This window comes from Motacilla alba, chromosome 6 (assembly GCF_015832195.1).
Source record: "Motacilla alba alba isolate MOTALB_02 chromosome 6, Motacilla_alba_V1.0_pri, whole genome shotgun sequence".
NCBI classification, from domain to species: domain Eukaryota; kingdom Metazoa; phylum Chordata; class Aves; order Passeriformes; family Motacillidae; genus Motacilla; species Motacilla alba.
The window spans coordinates 30,370,034-30,387,108 of NC_052021.1; the positions used below are offsets into that span (position 1 = coordinate 30,370,034).

The following is a 17,075-nucleotide window of genomic DNA, read 5'->3' on the forward strand; positions in this document are numbered from 1 at the left end:
GAGCTCTGGCGACAGCCAATGGGAGCGCGGTGGCCGCGCCCCCGCCCCCTACTTGAGGCGCCCGGCGCGGCCCCGCGCTCGCAGAAGCGGCGGCGGGCGCGGGCAGCGCGGAGCGGCCCCGGAGCGGAGCGCACGGTGCGCCCGGCGCTGCCCCGCACCGCGCTCGGGGGAGGGGCCGCTCCCATGGAGGCATTCCCGGGCACCAAGCTGGAGCAGCACCGGCACCTCCCGCCCGTGGAGTGCCTGCCGGGCGCCCGCTACGGCGGCCGGAGCCACAGCGCCTGCGGGAACGTCTTCAACTCCTGGAACGACTACCTGGGGCTGGCCACGCTCATCACCAAGGCCGTGCGGCCCGGCAAGGGCTTCGGCCCCGAGCCCCCCTCGGTGGTGGTGGCGGCCGCCGTGCCGCCGGCCGAGGAGGAGGAAGAAGAGGAGGAGGAGGAGGAAGAGGCGGCGGGGCCGTACTTCGAGGGCGCGCTGGACTTGCACGACCTGGACCTGTGCGGGCATCACCACCACCACGGCGAGGGGCTGCTGGAGGAGCGCTTCGCCGACTTCAGCCCCTTTCCCGGGCGCGGCGGCCCCGCCGCCGTGGTGTTCGACTGCTCGGGGGAGCACCCGGGCCGGGAGGGCTCTGCCCACGCCTGGGGCGGCGTGGTGGTGGCGGGGCGGCTGCCGGCGCACCCGCGGGCCGCCTCCCGCCTGCTCAAGCCCGAGCTGCAGGTCTGCGTCTTCTGCCGGAACAACAAGGAGGCGGTGGCCCTCTACACCACGCACATCCTCAAGGGACCCGACGGCCGCGTCCTGTGCCCGGTGCTGCGGCGCTACACCTGCCCCCTCTGCGGCGCCAGCGGCGACAATGCCCACACCATCAAGTACTGCCCCCTGTCCAAAGTGCCGGCGGCCCGGCAGCTCCGGCACGCCCGGACCGCGCTGGGCAGGAAGGGCCGCTAGCGGCCGGGACCCCCGCGCCCCGCGACGCTGACACGGCCCCGGCCCCGGGGCGGCCGCTGCGCGCTGGAACGCGCGGAGCCCGGCGCCGGGCCCGGGGACTGCGAGGCGGAGATGCGCTGTGTTTGTTTATTGTAAGAAAAAAAAATATATCTATATGTGATTTTTATGGAGACGGCGAGATGTGACTGGGTGGGTGTGCGCCGGGGGCTCCGAGGGTGGCAGCCGCGGCCGGGGAGGTGGCGGGGCTCCGGGGGGCTCCGGGGGTCCCCGGTGCCCGCGGCGGGGCAGCGCCGCCTCCTGCCGCCCGCCCGGCCCGAGCGCTCCGTGCCGGCGGGGCAGCGGGCGGGAGAGCGGCTCTTCATTGCCGGCTAATAGCAGGGCATTCGATTAGGGTACAGCACTCCGCCTTTCGGCTCTTAAAGCAAACATCCCAGCGGTTTCCTTCGCCGGTTTTCAAACCGGTGTGCCGATCGCCATGGAAGCTGCCCTCGGTAATTCACACCTGCTTCCCGGAACCGCAGCATCCCAGCGGTCACCCCTCCTCTCGTGGGCACCGGTGGCGCTGGTCTCGCAGGTCCCGTGTGGAATACTCGGCTTTTGGGAAGGTCTGAGGGGAGAAAACATCCAAGGGCGTGTTTGAAAACGTGCTGACTCTGGGCTGGAGTGCAAACCGAGCCCTCGCTGCTGACAGAAAGGCAGTAAGAATGGCAGTGGAGCACGCTTTGATGCAGCTGTGTTTGTGGTGGAGAATGGGGGAAGCCTGATGGAAAGAGACCTGGACAAGAACGGAAGAGAGGGAGGTTGTTTATTTTCAACAGTTCAGAGAATGTGGCTTTAACTCTTTGCAAGTAAAAGAGATCTACCCACGTGGATAACAAATGTCCTTAACTCTACTCAGACTGTACAAAGCATAAGAATTAAGCTGAAGTCCTGGACCACTCTGGGTGATGGCAGTTCCTTGGTACTGAATATCAGCCAGGGCTATATCACTTCTAATCCCCAAGAGAAAAGAAATTAGGGTTTGTTTGGTTGGTTTGTTGTTTTGTTTTGGGGGTGTTTCTTTGTTTGTTTTTAGTTTGAGGGTTTGAGGTTTTTTTTGCTTACCCAGAGGTAGGACAAGGAGCAGCAGCAGTTTGGAGTTTAGGAGTACTCTGGATCAGAAGGATGGGTGCTGGAGTTTTCAGGGCAGAGGGTCACACTGCTGAGTGGCTTTACCAACACCTGGGATGTGGAGGGATGCTTGGTCCACAGGGGTTGCCCTGACAAGAGCAGGGAGGCGAAGAGAGGCTTGTGGAGGAACTGCTGGAACATCACCAGGACGATGAGAAAGGAGATGGGACAGGAAAAGGGAACTAGGAAAGTGAGGAGTAGTCCACACTTGTGTGGTTTCCTTTTGAAAAGCTGCTCAGCAGGGTGGCAGATGGGGTCAGGAGAGCAGGACAGTCAAGAATGGAGTCAAAACATGTGTGGGATGGGCTGTGGATGAGGACCCAGGGTTCATTAGTCACTGCTGTTGACTCCCAGCCACAGCAATTAGGAGGGAGACTCTGATTTTGTGTGGAAGTGTTCCCTTAAATCTCCATCAGATGGCTCCAAAGATGGTGTCAGGTCTAATTATCAAATGCACTGGGGTTTGCATTAAATAACACTCAGTGGCTGCAGCCATCCTTGTGCTAAATACATTACATTTTGTCTCTTGCTCTATGGGGAGTGCACCACAGGCTCTTCTAAGCTGTTAAAGTTAGATGTGTTTGGTTTTGTGATTCCTGGTCCATGTAGGTTTAATCTGTGTCCACCACACATCAGAATCGAGCTCCAGTGTGATGCTGTGGGAAGAGTTTTCTTCTGTACTTTTGTTACCTCCTTGTGGGAAGTTTGAAGATCCTTATATACATTTTAATGCAGTTGACTGTTACTGGACACAAAAGCAAGAAAGATCAAAGAAAATCTGTCTCGGGTGTTTTCTGAGGGTTGACTCCTGGGCTGGATTGGAGGTGTTTGCCGTGACCCTGCCCCAGCTCTCTGCTCTTTCCATTAAGCTGCTGTGCAGTACCAGCCCTATAGCAATGCCTGAAATCCCTCAGGATAACAGCAGATCCTGTGTCCTGGATGGCACTGGCCTTCTGCAGAGCCTGTGTAAGAGGAAAACTTGTGTCCACAGCCTGTAGCTCCTGGTTTTGTTCTCCTGGGAGCTGCAGCCCTGCTCTGGAAAGGCCAGGGGAGCTGCCTGGCCTCGCTGGGCCCAGCACTGGCCATCTCATCAAAGGCTGAACAGGTAAAGTGGAAGAGTAACAGCTTCAAGACCAACTGGGGGTGGGGGAGGTAAAAAAAAAACAAACAACAAACCTCAGACTACTGCAGAAAGATGACAGCATTCAGCAAAAGCCAGCCTGACAGCAAGGCTCTTCAGTTACTTTACGTAATCATTCAACAGGACATTTTGCCCTTTAAAGATTTACAAGTCTGAGTCTAGCAAAGACTAAACCTTAAAGGATTTTTTGAAGTAAGCTCCTGTGATTTCTGGCATACCAGCACACTCCTTGTGGCACTGAGTGAGCAGAAAGATGCTTGTTCTTGGTCACTCTGAAAAGGTTATTACAATAGACAGTGTTTGTGTTGCTGCTTTGACTCCTTAAATACAGGGAACTGTTTGCATTAGTAATTTAAATTCTAGGAACAGCAAAGAGCTTAATCTGAAATCTATGAAAAGTGAGATACTTTTTTCACTTTTCTACAGGCATTTGCAAATCAAAATATTATGGTCACCTGTTTAAACTTGTGCATGGAAGTCATGGAATCTTTTCTATAGTGATAGTCTGGCAGGAGGAGTGAACACAGGATTGGATAATCATCCTGCTGCTAGTCTTGGCAAAAAGCCAGCTACTTTTAATTAGAAACTACTTTCAGCTCTATAGGTAACTTGATTCAGCTGAAGCCAGGTAAGTCTGTGCCCATCTTCAGTGGAAATTCTATTTGGGCAGGTTGCTGTCAGTCTGCTGACCAGTGCCTCAGGTAGATACCATAGGACCAAACCACATGGGCTAGAAAATGTCTTTTTAAAAATTTTATTTATTTTTAAATTATTTTTTTCAATGCCAGTCTGACCCACCAGATATATAGATTAATTTTTACTGGAGATGAATAGCTAAGAGTTGCATGAGGAGAAATATATAATTGTAAAATGACTGTTTTCTGGACAAGTGATTCACTAAAAATGGAGCAAGGTGTATCAAAGCCTCCTGCCCAAGAGAGAAAGGGCTAACAGAATTCGAAGTGCAGCAAGGGGAGGGTTTGATTACCAAACTGCAGTGGAATAGTTTGTAGGATCTCCATCCTGCTGTAATTTAATGCATTAAATTTATTGAAGAGCAGAACCAGACAAAGTGTAGAGCATTTCAGCTCCAGCTGGTCCTGCCATGGCAAAATGAGGAAGAATTGGGTGTTTTTGTTACACCACTTGAGTGCCTACTTCTTGCAATGCTGCAGTAAACCACAGGATGGGCACTAGTGCCTGAATGGGAGGTACATTTTGGATTTCACTGACCTAATGCCTTCCCTTTGTAGGCTGGCACCATTCAGCAGTCCCCTTTAGCCACAGGAGAACTTGCTTACATGCAGCAGCTCCTGCCAATGCCAGAAGCCCAAGGACAGGGAAATGACAAAGATATCTTTCATTTACAGCAAGACAAGCCTTCCAGTACTCTTGCTGTCTGAGATGCCTCCTGGCTGCCCACCAGCCCACCCCGATGTCCTCCTGGCCCTCCTCGTGGCCTCTCTGAGGTCACCAAAGCCATGGCATGTCCTGGGCTGCAGTTGTGGCTGTGCCCGGTCAGGAGAAACACCCCTGCACCCTGCCAGTTCTCATAAATATGGATTTTGTTCAAAAAATTAGTTTTTATAGGTAAAGTACTCTAGAAAAAGCTTAAACATGCCAGTTATGCCCCACTTCTGCTGAGGACCCCGATGGCCCTCAGTCCTGCCCATGGGCTGGGTCAGTGTCTGAACTGCTTGAGCAGGAAGGAAACAGCACTTTTCATACCTGACACTGCCTTGCTGGAGATTTATTTTAATCCAGCAACATTTGCATCCATTCAAACAGCAGCAGCCTTAAGTTCTGCCTTCTAAATACAGCCTGTATTCTTCTAAGTTTCACTAAAAAATTTAGCTGTTTAATGGAAGGTGACTCAAAAAAGGCGAAGACTGACACAGAACTCATTTGGCAACATTTTCAGGTAACCAAATTTTGTGTTCATGTTTAATGATGGAGGTGGAGGTTTGAGCTGTTGGATTTGGTCAGCAGAGGTTTTTGATCACTGTCAGTATTGTGTCTAAACAGGTCAAGCAATAAAATGAACACACTGGCATGCCTGCAAAGCTCACATCTCCCCAGCCTCTTCTCAAGCTGCCCAGTCCTGGGAATGTAACACTGACTGATAACATTACCACAATCTCAAATAATGCAAATTAATAACACAGGTTGGGAAACAGCTTTAGCTGGTGCAGGGATGACTCACACTCATCCCTGTGTGAAAGTGTCTTTGTGTGGATACAATTAAAACTATGCAACTGAAGGTGTAATCACTATTTACATATTGCAAGGCTGCAGAAAGGCAAATGTTGTGCCTGTCGTTGATAAAAGGAAAGGACCATCTGAGAAAGCACAGGCCCGATGGTATCGCTTCAGTTCCTGGGAAAATCAGAGGAAATCCTTTTAGAACATCTTTTTGGAGACAGGCAGAAGACAACTGGGAACAGCCAGAATGGAACTAGTGAGGGTAAGCTGTGCCTGGCTCACCTGCCTTCTATAATAAAATATCTTTGTGGACAAGGGAAGGAGCACTGGATGTTCTTCATCTCAACTTTAACGAGGCTTTCAGCACTCTCACACGCTATCCTTGCACCCAGCCCAGGATGCTGCAGCCCACATAACAAAGGGGGCAGAAAAACTGGCTGGATGTCCAGCCCAGCACTGTGGGCAGGGGGCTGGGCTGGAAGCATCCTGCAGGCCTGGAGGCAGCCCCAGCATGACACTGAAGTGGGATCCCAGCCCAGAGCTGGGCCAGGGCTGCTGGCCAAAGGGATGGACAGGAGTGAACTCAAGAGGGAGCAGGGCAGGGGCCTGCCCAGCCAAGGAAGGAGCCCTTGCAGAGGCAGGCTGGGGGCTCAAACAGCTCTGGGCCCTGGCAGGGGAAAAGGTGAGCATGAGCCAGCAGAGCCCAGGCTGTTTGAGCTGGGCACTGAACTGTCTGGGCTTGGATCCCAGCCTGCAGAAGGGCAGTGTCCCCCTCAGTTCACCTCATCTTTCCTGTGTGCTCTTTGGGCTTCCATCCCCCCACACAAGGACTCAGCCAAATTTGAGTTCAGCAGAGCAACAACACAGTGTCCAGAGCTGGAGCACACACCTGGGAGGAAAGGTTGAAGGGACAGGGCTTGTTCAGCCTGGAGAGAGGAATGGTTTTAGGAGAGACCTCGCAGCAGCCACCCATTTCCTACTAGGAAGTTATCTGGAAAATTCCAGCTTTCCACAGTAGCACACAGTGAGAAGAGAGACAGGGCAGAAGCCAAAAGAGAGAGGTTTAAACTTTTTGAGGGCCACAAAAATGACCAGAGCTGGAGCACCTCCCCTGTAAGGAGAGGCTGAGAGTTGGGGTTTTTCAGCCTGGAGAACGGAAGGTTCCACAGAGCCCTATTTGTGGCCATTGAAGGGGGCCTGTAAGAAGGATGGGGACAGATTTTTTGGCAGATTTTGTTGCGCTAGGAAAAGGGGTAATGCTTATAAACTAAAGGATGGTTGATTCAGATTACACAGAAGAGGTTTTATAACAATGAGGGTGGAAAACAATGGCACAGATTGCCTGGAGAAAGGGTGGATGCCCCATCCCTGGAAACATTCAAGCTCTGAGCAACGTGTGAATATGTCCCTACTCCTTGCAGCTGAGGGTTGGAGACGATGTCCTTTGAGGTCCCCTTCCACCCCAAACCATTCTGTGACACTGATTTTTCACTCTGGAGCCAGTCATGCATTGGAAGAGGCTTCCCAGAACAGCTGTGCAGTCCTCAGCCTCAGAGGTCTTCAAAACCACACCAGACTAACACAGTTTTAAGTGCCACAGGAATTTCACAGCCAGCAGTGGAGCAAGCTCCTGGGTCCCCTTCAACAGCATCCTGTGACACAATGCAAGGACAGCAGGAGGTGGCTGAAGAACAGCAGCACTCCTTACTCCAGATCCAGTAAGCACCATTACTGGAGGGCTGCTGGTCTCTAGTTCCATCCTTTTTGGGACTGTATAAAGAACAAAAAATACAGTTGTTTTTTTATGCTTGGAAAACGCTACTTGTCTGAAGGAGTCCTGTGACTCAACCAGCAGTGACCAGATAGGATCCAAAGACACAAAAATCAAGCCCTGAGAAGATGGCTCCGAGAGCAAGATTTTCCCAAGAAAACTACTGGCCCTGGATAACCCAGAAGAGGGCAGGAAAAGGACAAGAGGAGTATTACAACTTCTGTTCACACACCAGGTTTCTCATGGAGAAACTAGCCCAGGTGTTCTCACCTTCTCCTCCAGCTGGTACAGAACAGGTCTGAGAACAGAAAATGGTTGTGCAACAGATGTTCTGCATGAACACATGGTGCAGGACTCACCAAAAAGTCAAGACACTGCAGCAGCTAATTCCTTAACTTGTTTATTTATCATTGAAGAAACACACAGCAGCAAGTTCTGTGTTGGCTTCAGTGTGACCAGATTGTTCCTTGTTGTTACTGCACCCCAGCTTTGAAGTCAACACAGCCATTACTACAAATCACTTTTTTGGAAAGGGAAAGAATTGACCCTGAAGACAAAGAATTGGGGGGAAAATTGAACAATTTCTCCAAAACCACACATTTTAATATGACAATATTTATAAATCCTTGAAAGGCATGAATTATCCAGTAATGGGAAAAGCAGCTGTGATATTGGCAACAGAAAGTACATAGCCATGTGCTTACCAAAACACAAATTGTAAAAGCTGCAAGTTTGATTTGTACACTGCAGCAGTGTGTACATTACTGGAACAATGACTGCAAAGTGGCCTCAGAGGCATTATGGATTCAAGTAAATCTACAGAAAATATCCCAGTGTAGCTAATTCACAATGTTTATCGTATTCAATTCAAATTTAAACAACTTACTGAATTTAGATAGTGATAAAATATCTCAGAAACGGCATGCCCTCAAAAATGCCTATGTAAAAGAGGGCTTTTCTACTTTTTGGCTAATTATGCAAATTCTTTTAGCTCTGCTTTTTCGATAATTCCACTGTGTGAACAGAGGTGTTTTCAAATGCATGTCTTGTGACAATAATACCCCATTCCAAACTAAGAAAGACTAAAAATAAAAAGGGCAGCCTGTTTTTGGTGCGAAAGAGAAGCTGTACTGAAGACAGCTGTTGGGCTTGCTTCTTTTTATTTTAGCAACAAATGACCCATGAAATAAGCATCATTTGAAATCTCAAAAACTGGCATTCAATTTCCAACCTTCTGCTGTGAGTTTTGTGCATGATCAATCTATATGAGTAAGTAATTCATGCTTTCATGTTACCTCAAAACATTGGTTAAAGAATTCCAATTCAGAATGTTTATAAGCACAAATATAATCTGTGGATTCCATCAAATCAAGGCTAAAACATTGGTTAAACTCTGTGATTCCCACTTAACGTCGTACAGTGGTCCACCCTTCTTCGTCTGTCTCGTTTTTAGTGCGGCGTACGGGCTCACGCTCCTTCTCCGTTTTCCAGGATCCTTTCTCCTTCTCCCCGTCCCTGTCCCGCTCTTTGGATGCTGCTGGGGGAGCAGAAGCTGGAGGAGCAGCAGGAGCAGGGCCCGACCGCCGCGCCGGTTCCCGTTCCTCCCCGCGCTCTTCCCTCCTGTCGTCGGCGCGTCGCCACGAGCTCGCTGCGGCGCGGGAAGAAAGAGAAATAACTCAGTCACGCTCCAGCAGCAGCCTGCAAGAGTTCCAACAAACAGCCCCGACCCCGGCAGGGGGATTCACTGATCCTCAGCCCTGCCAACAGGAGTATGATGACAACGGCCAAATACACGTTCTAATTTTATAGGAAAGCAACAGCAGAACTACTCAAACCTCTTCTCGGGTTTGGGATTGTGGTGAGCAAGCCCAGTGTCATCTTTAAAACACAGAAACTGCAGGAAGAATGTTCTACTGATGTACGTGGTTTTATGGTGTAAAAATATATTCTTATATTAGCAGAATTAAAATTACAAAAGTGTCTCCTTAGAAATGACTGAACCCTGAAAAAACAGAAAAATCCTGACTTAAAAACATCTGTGTAAAATGTTCGCTGTTAATAAAAGAGAGGAAATTGCTCTTCAGCCTACAGGAATCAGAGGTAAAATGGTACTGAATTACATGACTCCACTGGTAACAGCATCCACCACCCTTTACTGTATGAAAAACTGTTCATTCCCACCAAAAGCATGCTAAGAGTTCCACCCCAGGTGTGTGTGAATAAAGCTGTGGCAGATGCCAAGAAGTCAAATCCCAAAACTTCTTGATAAATTAAAAAAAAAATCTCCACACTGAAAACACTCCGCCTTTCTGTCAGCAGCACTCCTGTGTCTGATGCCATGTTCTGTTCCAGCCTGCTCCCAAGTGCAGGAACACCCACATTTGGGGCAGAGACAAAATGAGATTCTGTAGGTAAGAATGCCAGAACTGGAAGATGTGGTGGTCCCTCCAGGCTGAATGGATTTGCTGTTACTGTATTTTTAGAACACAGCAAAAGATTAATAAATATATGAAATTAATACAGGTCTGTCATTAAAATTAATACCATTAATAGTGGGAAATCCTTATTCAGAACTATTTGTCACATTTTAATGGTTTTAAGGAAAGGGCCAGAAACTACTTCCTGAGGTGTGTCTTGATAATCTGAACACAAAGACTACATACACCCAGAACACAAGCCTATGAGAGGTGCATATCTGAAATATTATCCTCCTACTGTAGATGTGAAATGCTACTCAGATGGAAAACAACACAACTACAAATAGTTAAGATTCCCTGAAGAACACTCAATTATGCCAAGGGTGCTTTTCATTATTTTCTTTATGGAAAGGCAGTTTAAACACAGGCTGCAAATATAACCTACTCCCACGTGAGCCCTCCCCAGCAGTGTCAGGATGAGGGAGGCTCTGTGCAGGATGGAGGACTTTAGGGACACTAAAATGAACGTACGCTCTTCCCGCTCGGATCGCAGGGGGGGTCCTCTCCGGAGGGGCGGCTCCCTGTCGTCACCACGTCGGTCTCTCATGTCACGGCCACCTCTGTCCCACTCCTCACGACGACTTGAATCTCTCCAGCTGGAAGTTTCCTCAGCTGGCCCTCTCCTCCAACCGCCTTCATCCCTTTGGCCATGCAAAACATAAAAACTAAATGTCAGGATTTTCATCTTTGCTATGGAAAGGAGCAGTAATAAATCACAACACGGATATTTACAGACCTGGTGGGTGTCTATTTAACATACTTCCAAAATTGGTTTTGTTTTTCTGGAGCTTAACATGGAATTCTCTTGATAATAGGTTAAAAAGAAAAATTTAAAAGCATTTTAAGCATTTTGGAATTCCTCCTGTAAACAGATAACATCCTAAAAATAACAAACTAACAAACCAAAAAGGCCCCAAAATGCCCCTTTGCTGCCCTAAAGTGCTTAGTTTCACACAAACTAACCCTTGTTCCTTTCACTCAGCAATTCCATGTTATTTCTGTATCAGCAGGGCCCTTTTTTCTTTTTGCAGAAACATTCTAGAAGTACTTAAACAGAGCAGTCAGACCTGGGACGCCTGAAACGATCATCTCGATCAAAATCTCTCTCTCTGTCGAATTCCCGCTCCTTCTCGTTTTCATCCCGATCTTTGTCTCGATCCCATTCACGGTCTCCTGAAGGTCTGGAGTCTCGGGGAGGGCCCCAGCTGTCCTCACGAGCCTTCTCTCGTTCTCTCCAGCCCCCTGTAAGAAAGTGACACAAAGGAGTTTGTGACTGACCTCTGATCTCTGTTGCAGGCAAAGCACCCTTTACTTCTGTCACGGAAACTGGTTCTTCAAGTTCCGACTCCTGAAGATGTAACTCAAGGTGTTTGTAAGAAGTTTGCACATGGGAGCCACAGAGAAAACACTGTGCAAGCTGCTGAATGTAAAGCCAGTAATGTTCATGTCAGGGCTGCCTGCACCCTGCAGTTTTCAGCCAGAAACCACAAGGGTCTGGTGCAAAACAAGTGCAAGAAGAAGCAAAGGGTGTAGCCCAGACAGCAGATTCCTTTGTGAAAATCCACAAGTGAGGAGATTTTAAGCAAGCAGGTTTTTAAAGAACTTACTGCTTTTTAAAGCACTACTTTAAAATATGACTTTTGTTACATCCACTTAACACAGTGCACTCTGCAGTTATTTATGGAGTTCTTTGTTATGTAGCCTGCTTTGATTCTGAATAGGAAAAACTGGAGTGCAAGTTTTGATATTTATAGTAAGTTTTCTAAAGGTTCAAATAACATAATTAGTGTCTATGAAAGCAGACATGGTGTCTGCCAATACGTAAATGAAAAGGACCAGGAAATCAAAATAATATCTAACATTCAAATGACATCAACAGTTCTGCAAAGAATCAGAAACAGCTCTAGACACCATCAATGACACTTAAGAACAGAAATAAACAATACAAGAACAGGATAATTCAGATTTTAAGAGACCTCAGAAAGTCATCTAATCCAAGCTCTGCTCTAAGCAGGACTCTCAGTAAGGGTTAAAAACAAAAAGGGAATGTTAAAAACTTTATCTCTGTACACACAGAGTTTATCAAAACCACATCCACTTGAATGAAGTAGCAAAATCCTCCTTTAGAAGGAGATTAACTTCAGACACATGGAAGGGGAGGGAAAGAGTTCAAGGTGTGCTAATCTAGTGAGAATGTTCCCAGCAGAGTATTCAACTTGTCTATTTTGGTTTTGCGCACAGGAAAGTGACCAGTGTTAAGTCTGTGACCATCAGGTATCTTCCAGACAAGCAATTTTATTTTAGATTCACCCAAATGAAAAGGTTTAATTATACTAAGTAGAGGAGAGTCCACATTAGCCAAATTAATCTAGATGTTTCCAGAGCTGATTCTCCCACCTCTGGCAATCAAGTATGTTGCATCCACTATCTATGAGGACAACACACGCTCTGGAGGGAGGATTATTATATTACTATGCTTTACCTGGTTTACCAAACGGTCTCCAAGGACCTGGCCTCGAGTCCTCACCGCCACGCCACGGGCCCCTGTCATCGTCTCTCCTGGAGAGCCTGTCATCGTCCGCGTTCCGCCAGGGTCCCCTGTCGTCGTCCCGCCGAGCCATCCTGTCGTCGTCCAGCCCGCGCCGGGGCCCTCTGTCATCATCCAGCCCGCGCCGGGGGCCCCTGTCGTCATCCGCAGCCCTCCAGCTGCCCCTGTCATCATCCAGCCCACGCCTGGGGGGCCTGTCCTCGTCCAGGGCCCGGCGGGGCGGCCGGTCGTCATCCAGCCCGCGCCGGGGTCCTCTGTCGTCATCCGCCGCGCGCCAGCTGCCTCTGTCATCGTCCAAGCCGCGCCGGGGGGGCCGGTCATCATCCAGGGCACGTCTGGGTGGTCTGTCATCATCCAGGACACGTCTGGGAGGCCTGTCATCATCCAAGACACGTCTGGGAGGCCTGTCATCATCCAGGACACGTCTGGGACCCCTGTCATCATCTGCAGCTCGCCAGCTTCCTCTGTCATCATCCAAACCACGCCGGGGCGGCCTATCCTCATCCAAGCCACGTCTGGGGGGCCTGTCCTCATCCCCTTCTCGCCTCGGAGGCCTGTCCTCGTCCCCTTCCCGTCTAGGTGGCCTGTCCTCTGCTGATTCTGGAGGACGCTCCTTGTCATCTGCAGGACCCCGCCTGGGCAGATCATCCCCGCGCCTGGGCAGATCATCCCCGCGGCGGAACAGTCGCTCGTCGTCTCTGGGATCCCCTCGTCGCCAGTCTCTGTAAGACCACAGGGAACGAGTGAAAAGTGGAAGGTGACATCCAGGAAAGCTTCACATCAACAGCATCAAACCCCTCAAAGCCATTTCTGACTGCACCCACTTGGTGAGTGGCTCCACACACGAAGGGTGCAGTTTCGATTTGCACCTTTTAATGAATGCCCTTCATTGCGATGGGAAAGCTGTAGGTCACTGTCCCTACAGCTTCAGTAAAGACTCAGCAGTTCATCATCTCCTTTCAAACTACAGTTTGGACAGTCCCCTGTTGGTTATCTGCTGCAACACCACAGACAAGAGGGCTGGCTTCTACACCAAGCCTAATTTGGCAAACTTGACCTAAGTCTGAAAGAATCAATACTAAAAAACCCCACAACCACCAATTAAGCATCCCTCCCTCTCCAAGCACATGCCAGCCCTACACACCATTAAGTCTGCTGTCTTACAAGATTTTAAGCATACATTTAGACCATAAACCCTGTTTTTATCACCAAATTAATTTCTTTATTTCAGGAAATTAACCTTCCTCAGAAATAAAAAATTTTAAAAAAAAGAAACAAGAAATAGAACATCACAGAAATGTACTGGTACCTGCTTCTTGGCAGGAGAAGAGAAGCTGCACTGGGGTTGAATCTCATGGACTTAAAAAAAATAAAACCCAAACCAAAACACAACAGAAAGAACACCCCAAGGTTTAGAAATCCACTATGCTACTAAAATGTAAACAAAAAACCAGCAATAACTTGCTACAAAACAGCAGATGTAGGATTTGAAGAGGTGAGAACAAAGAGACAACAGTTTGTGACAACCCAAGAGTCTCGAGAATTTTGAGGAATTGCAAGCAGTGCATTTCCTGGGTTTGGAAGAATAAGGGAGAATGCAATTATCATTGATCTGTGAGGTAAAAACCAAGACATGGAGATTGGTAATTTCCATTTAGACTCAAACTGGATAATCTTCCTCTTTGAAAAATCTGATTATTTTGCCATAAAAGACATGTGGAAGAATGGTTATAATGTTTATCAGATGAACAAGTATTTAATTCATTCAGATAATGTCTCAGTGTCTTAGGATTTTTAAATCTAATTTTAAACTATTACTTTTAAACTACCTCTACTTTAATTCATCTCTAGGAAAGCTGAATGAGAAATCACTAAGACAAGCTGCATCACTCTGTGTGGAAAATACCAAATCCACTGAAGCACACAAATAAAATCAAACACAAAATCCAAGAATGGTTTGGGTTGGAAGAGACCTTGAAGATCATCTCATTCCAGCCCCTGCCATGGGCAGGGACACCTTCCACTATCCCAGGTTGCTCCAAGCTCAGCCCAACCTGGCCTTGGACATTTCCAGGGATGGGGCACCACAGCTTATGCAATATATGTGTAGTGAAAGGCTTCACCCAGCAGTTCCATCCAATTGTTGGATTCTGCAGTTCATGACAAAGTGGATCACTACCAAGAATGGCAACACAGCTTTTAAGGAAAGATGGAATTCTATTTTGTTTATAGAGATCACGCCCTTCTAAAACATTTTAAGAAATTACTAGAGAGAGAAAGAGTCAATAAACTTGCTTCCACTGGAGTCAGAGGAAGCAGTAATGGATTTAAATTGCTGTACTGGAAATTAGGGTTAGACATTTACAAAAATCTATCTACCTGCAAGGCTAATTAAGCAATAAAACATACTGCCAATTGGAATCAGCAGTGTTATCTCCATCAGCACAGGCTTTTAAGAACAACTAGATGTGCACCATCACAAATATTTTTAGCTACAGTTCATACTGATGTGAAGCAGAAAAACAGACAAATGTTAAAAATCTTGTTTTCTACAGCTGTATAAACAGTGTTCATTATAAGTGAACATATCCAAAATAAATGTAAACAAGTGTGGATTTTTTATATTTTTAAAGTTCAAAGTACATTCATAATATTCTCCCTTCAGAAATCTATCCCTCCCTGTTCAATACAGCTCTTCAGAACTTTGTTTAATTTGTGGCATGTGTTTTCTGCTCTGTGACGTACTCTGGGACTTGCATAGTTACTATCAGTTTTCTAAATGGAAAATCTCAGAATTTCATCATCCAGGAACACTGTACTTGCTTGTCATCCTTGTCCATTCTGTATTTACAGAACTGACACCAATGTTTGAGTGGGAGAGAAGTTGTTAATTTAAAAAGGAATCCAAGGAAGCAAATTGTTTATCACACACAGAAGGTGTCTGCTTGCCTTCACATATCTAAGCCAAATAAAACAGGAATGTTATCTGAGCATGGTTCCAAGAAAAACCTCTCTCTCATTCTGAGATCCTTAAAAAGCAACTTTTTAATAGAAGGTAGCTTTCAGAGATGTAGAGGCATGAGATATTACTCAGTTAGTGCAGCTTTAGCAGTAGTACCAAAGTGGGAGCCTCCACACTTTGATCCCAATGTAACTGGGGCTTGGTAAGCCCTGATTACCTCTCCACTGGTGCTCGACGCCATTCAGATTCCGGCTCACCTCCTCTTCTCCAGGAGCTTTCCGACTCCCTGTCACCCCAACGAGACTCCTGCGTGTCGAAAGAAATTAGGAACATTCTATTTGAATGTTTAAAACGAAGATTTTTGACATATAATTCACTCTTGAGCATGTTATGTCATTAAAAACTCACTTGTCACACTGCAGAACACAGAACTGTCAGGAGTTTGAGTAAATAAAGTATAGTTTTAACTGACTTTATTGTTTCTGCTGCAGTTCAAACAAAAACATGGTTCCTCTTATGCCACACACTTTACCAGCAGGGTAGGACATATGCAAACACACTAAAAAGTTTATGAGAAGTGTATGAACAATTCAACAACAGCTACAGTCAGCCACAGCCACTACCTGCTGGCACAAAAGAGATGTTCTAACAGTTTCACTTTTCCTGGGGGCTTATGACAACAGGAATGAACTTAAGTAATTATTTGCTTTTGTGCTTTCTGGTCTCATCAGGAAATGTAACTGAATACATTGAAAGCGCTCTGTGGCAAGCACAATTTTGTTCCCAATACCTCAGTGCACAGAAGAGGTGAGGTATTAGTGACTCACACAGGTTGCAGGGTAGAGCAATAATAAATCTGTATTAAAAAAAAAAAAATTAAAACTTCTCTCTCCATAGCCAGACAAACCATTTAAACGGATTTTTATGCCTTAATTTCTTAATAAGAAAGCAGTTAGCTAAATCATCCAAAATACCTGATTTCACATAATCACACAACCTCTTTATAAGAAGGGTATTCCAGTTTTAAACCCCTCTTTGAAAAGTGTTTTTATTTGTCAATATGGGGTTAACCAACATCTTGCATATCCACCACTTTGTCTCCTCAAAAGCTTTTGAAATGACCCCAAATAACAACAGTGAGCAAAGAATCCCAAAACTGCAAATGGAATTTCTGGAGTGGTACAGGTATCTCTCTTAGAACCTGAGCCAGCTTTTCCATATAATCAAGTGCCCACAGATAGGAGACCTCTTATGTGAAAAATACCCATCATGATTATTTACTTGATAGACTGTCAAAACAATTTATACAAGCTGATAACTTATCTTCATGAAATATGAAACTCATATTTCACTCAATGAAATATGTATTAAACAAAGAGAAAGGCTGCGGGGGATGAAATTTAAAACTAGTTCTCTTGAAAGGTAAATTCTGAAAGAGTGGGAGTGTAAAAGGCTTATGGTACTTAGTTACATTCTTTTAAACCAATAAACATTTCCAAGTAACTTTTTTGCTGTATTTCCTGTTTGATTGGGGTAACAAATTCTCCCAACCCAAGTTATATTCATAAAGAGAAAGCTGCACACACATCTTGGTTTTATGTTATTGCATATTTCTTACAAAATACAAAACTATGCTTTTATGTTTAATCTGGGGAGGGTTTTCCTTTAATATCCACTTGAATTTCTGACTTTTGCATGAGTCACTGCACTTGCTTCCAACAGCTTTCTTTCTTTTTGTATTAAAGAAAATTTTATTCAATATTCATTTTAGTCTTTATTAATTTAGTTTTTAAACAGCTTGGCCATTTTAGCTTTCAGGTAGTTTCTTTATTTTACTTTATTGCTAAAGT

General features: G+C 46.5%; 2 protein-coding genes across 2 annotated transcripts in view; one reads left to right on the top strand and one right to left on the bottom strand.

Moving 5' to 3' along the window:
* The first annotated feature begins 86 nt into the window (after window positions 1–86).
* On the top strand, window positions 87–7,489 carry NANOS1 (nanos C2HC-type zinc finger 1). Its single transcript, XM_038140719.1, has one exon. The coding sequence runs from the start codon at window positions 184–186 to the stop codon at window positions 952–954; it is 771 nt and encodes a 256-aa protein (XP_037996647.1). The 5' UTR covers window positions 87–183; the 3' UTR covers window positions 955–7,489.
* A 133-nt stretch (window positions 7,490–7,622) lies between these two features.
* Window positions 7,623–17,075, bottom strand: part of EIF3A (eukaryotic translation initiation factor 3 subunit A) — a 28,877-nt gene continuing 19,424 nt past the window's right edge. The window contains exons 18-22 of the mRNA XM_038140718.1: window positions 15,443–15,531; window positions 12,198–12,985; window positions 10,783–10,957; window positions 10,187–10,356; window positions 7,623–8,886 (exon numbers count right to left, since the gene is read on the bottom strand). Coding sequence (XP_037996646.1) covers window positions 8,645–8,886; window positions 10,187–10,356; window positions 10,783–10,957; window positions 12,198–12,985; window positions 15,443–15,531 — 1,464 coding nt within the window. The 3' untranslated portion in view covers window positions 7,623–8,644. The remainder of the gene's footprint in view (window positions 8,887–10,186; window positions 10,357–10,782; window positions 10,958–12,197; window positions 12,986–15,442; window positions 15,532–17,075) is intronic.

What these genes read in the sequence shown, in the direction of transcription:
- NANOS1 (XM_038140719.1), top strand. Translation starts at nt 184, where the DNA reads ATGGAGGCATTCCCGGGCACCAAGCTGGAGCAGCACCGGCACCTCCCG.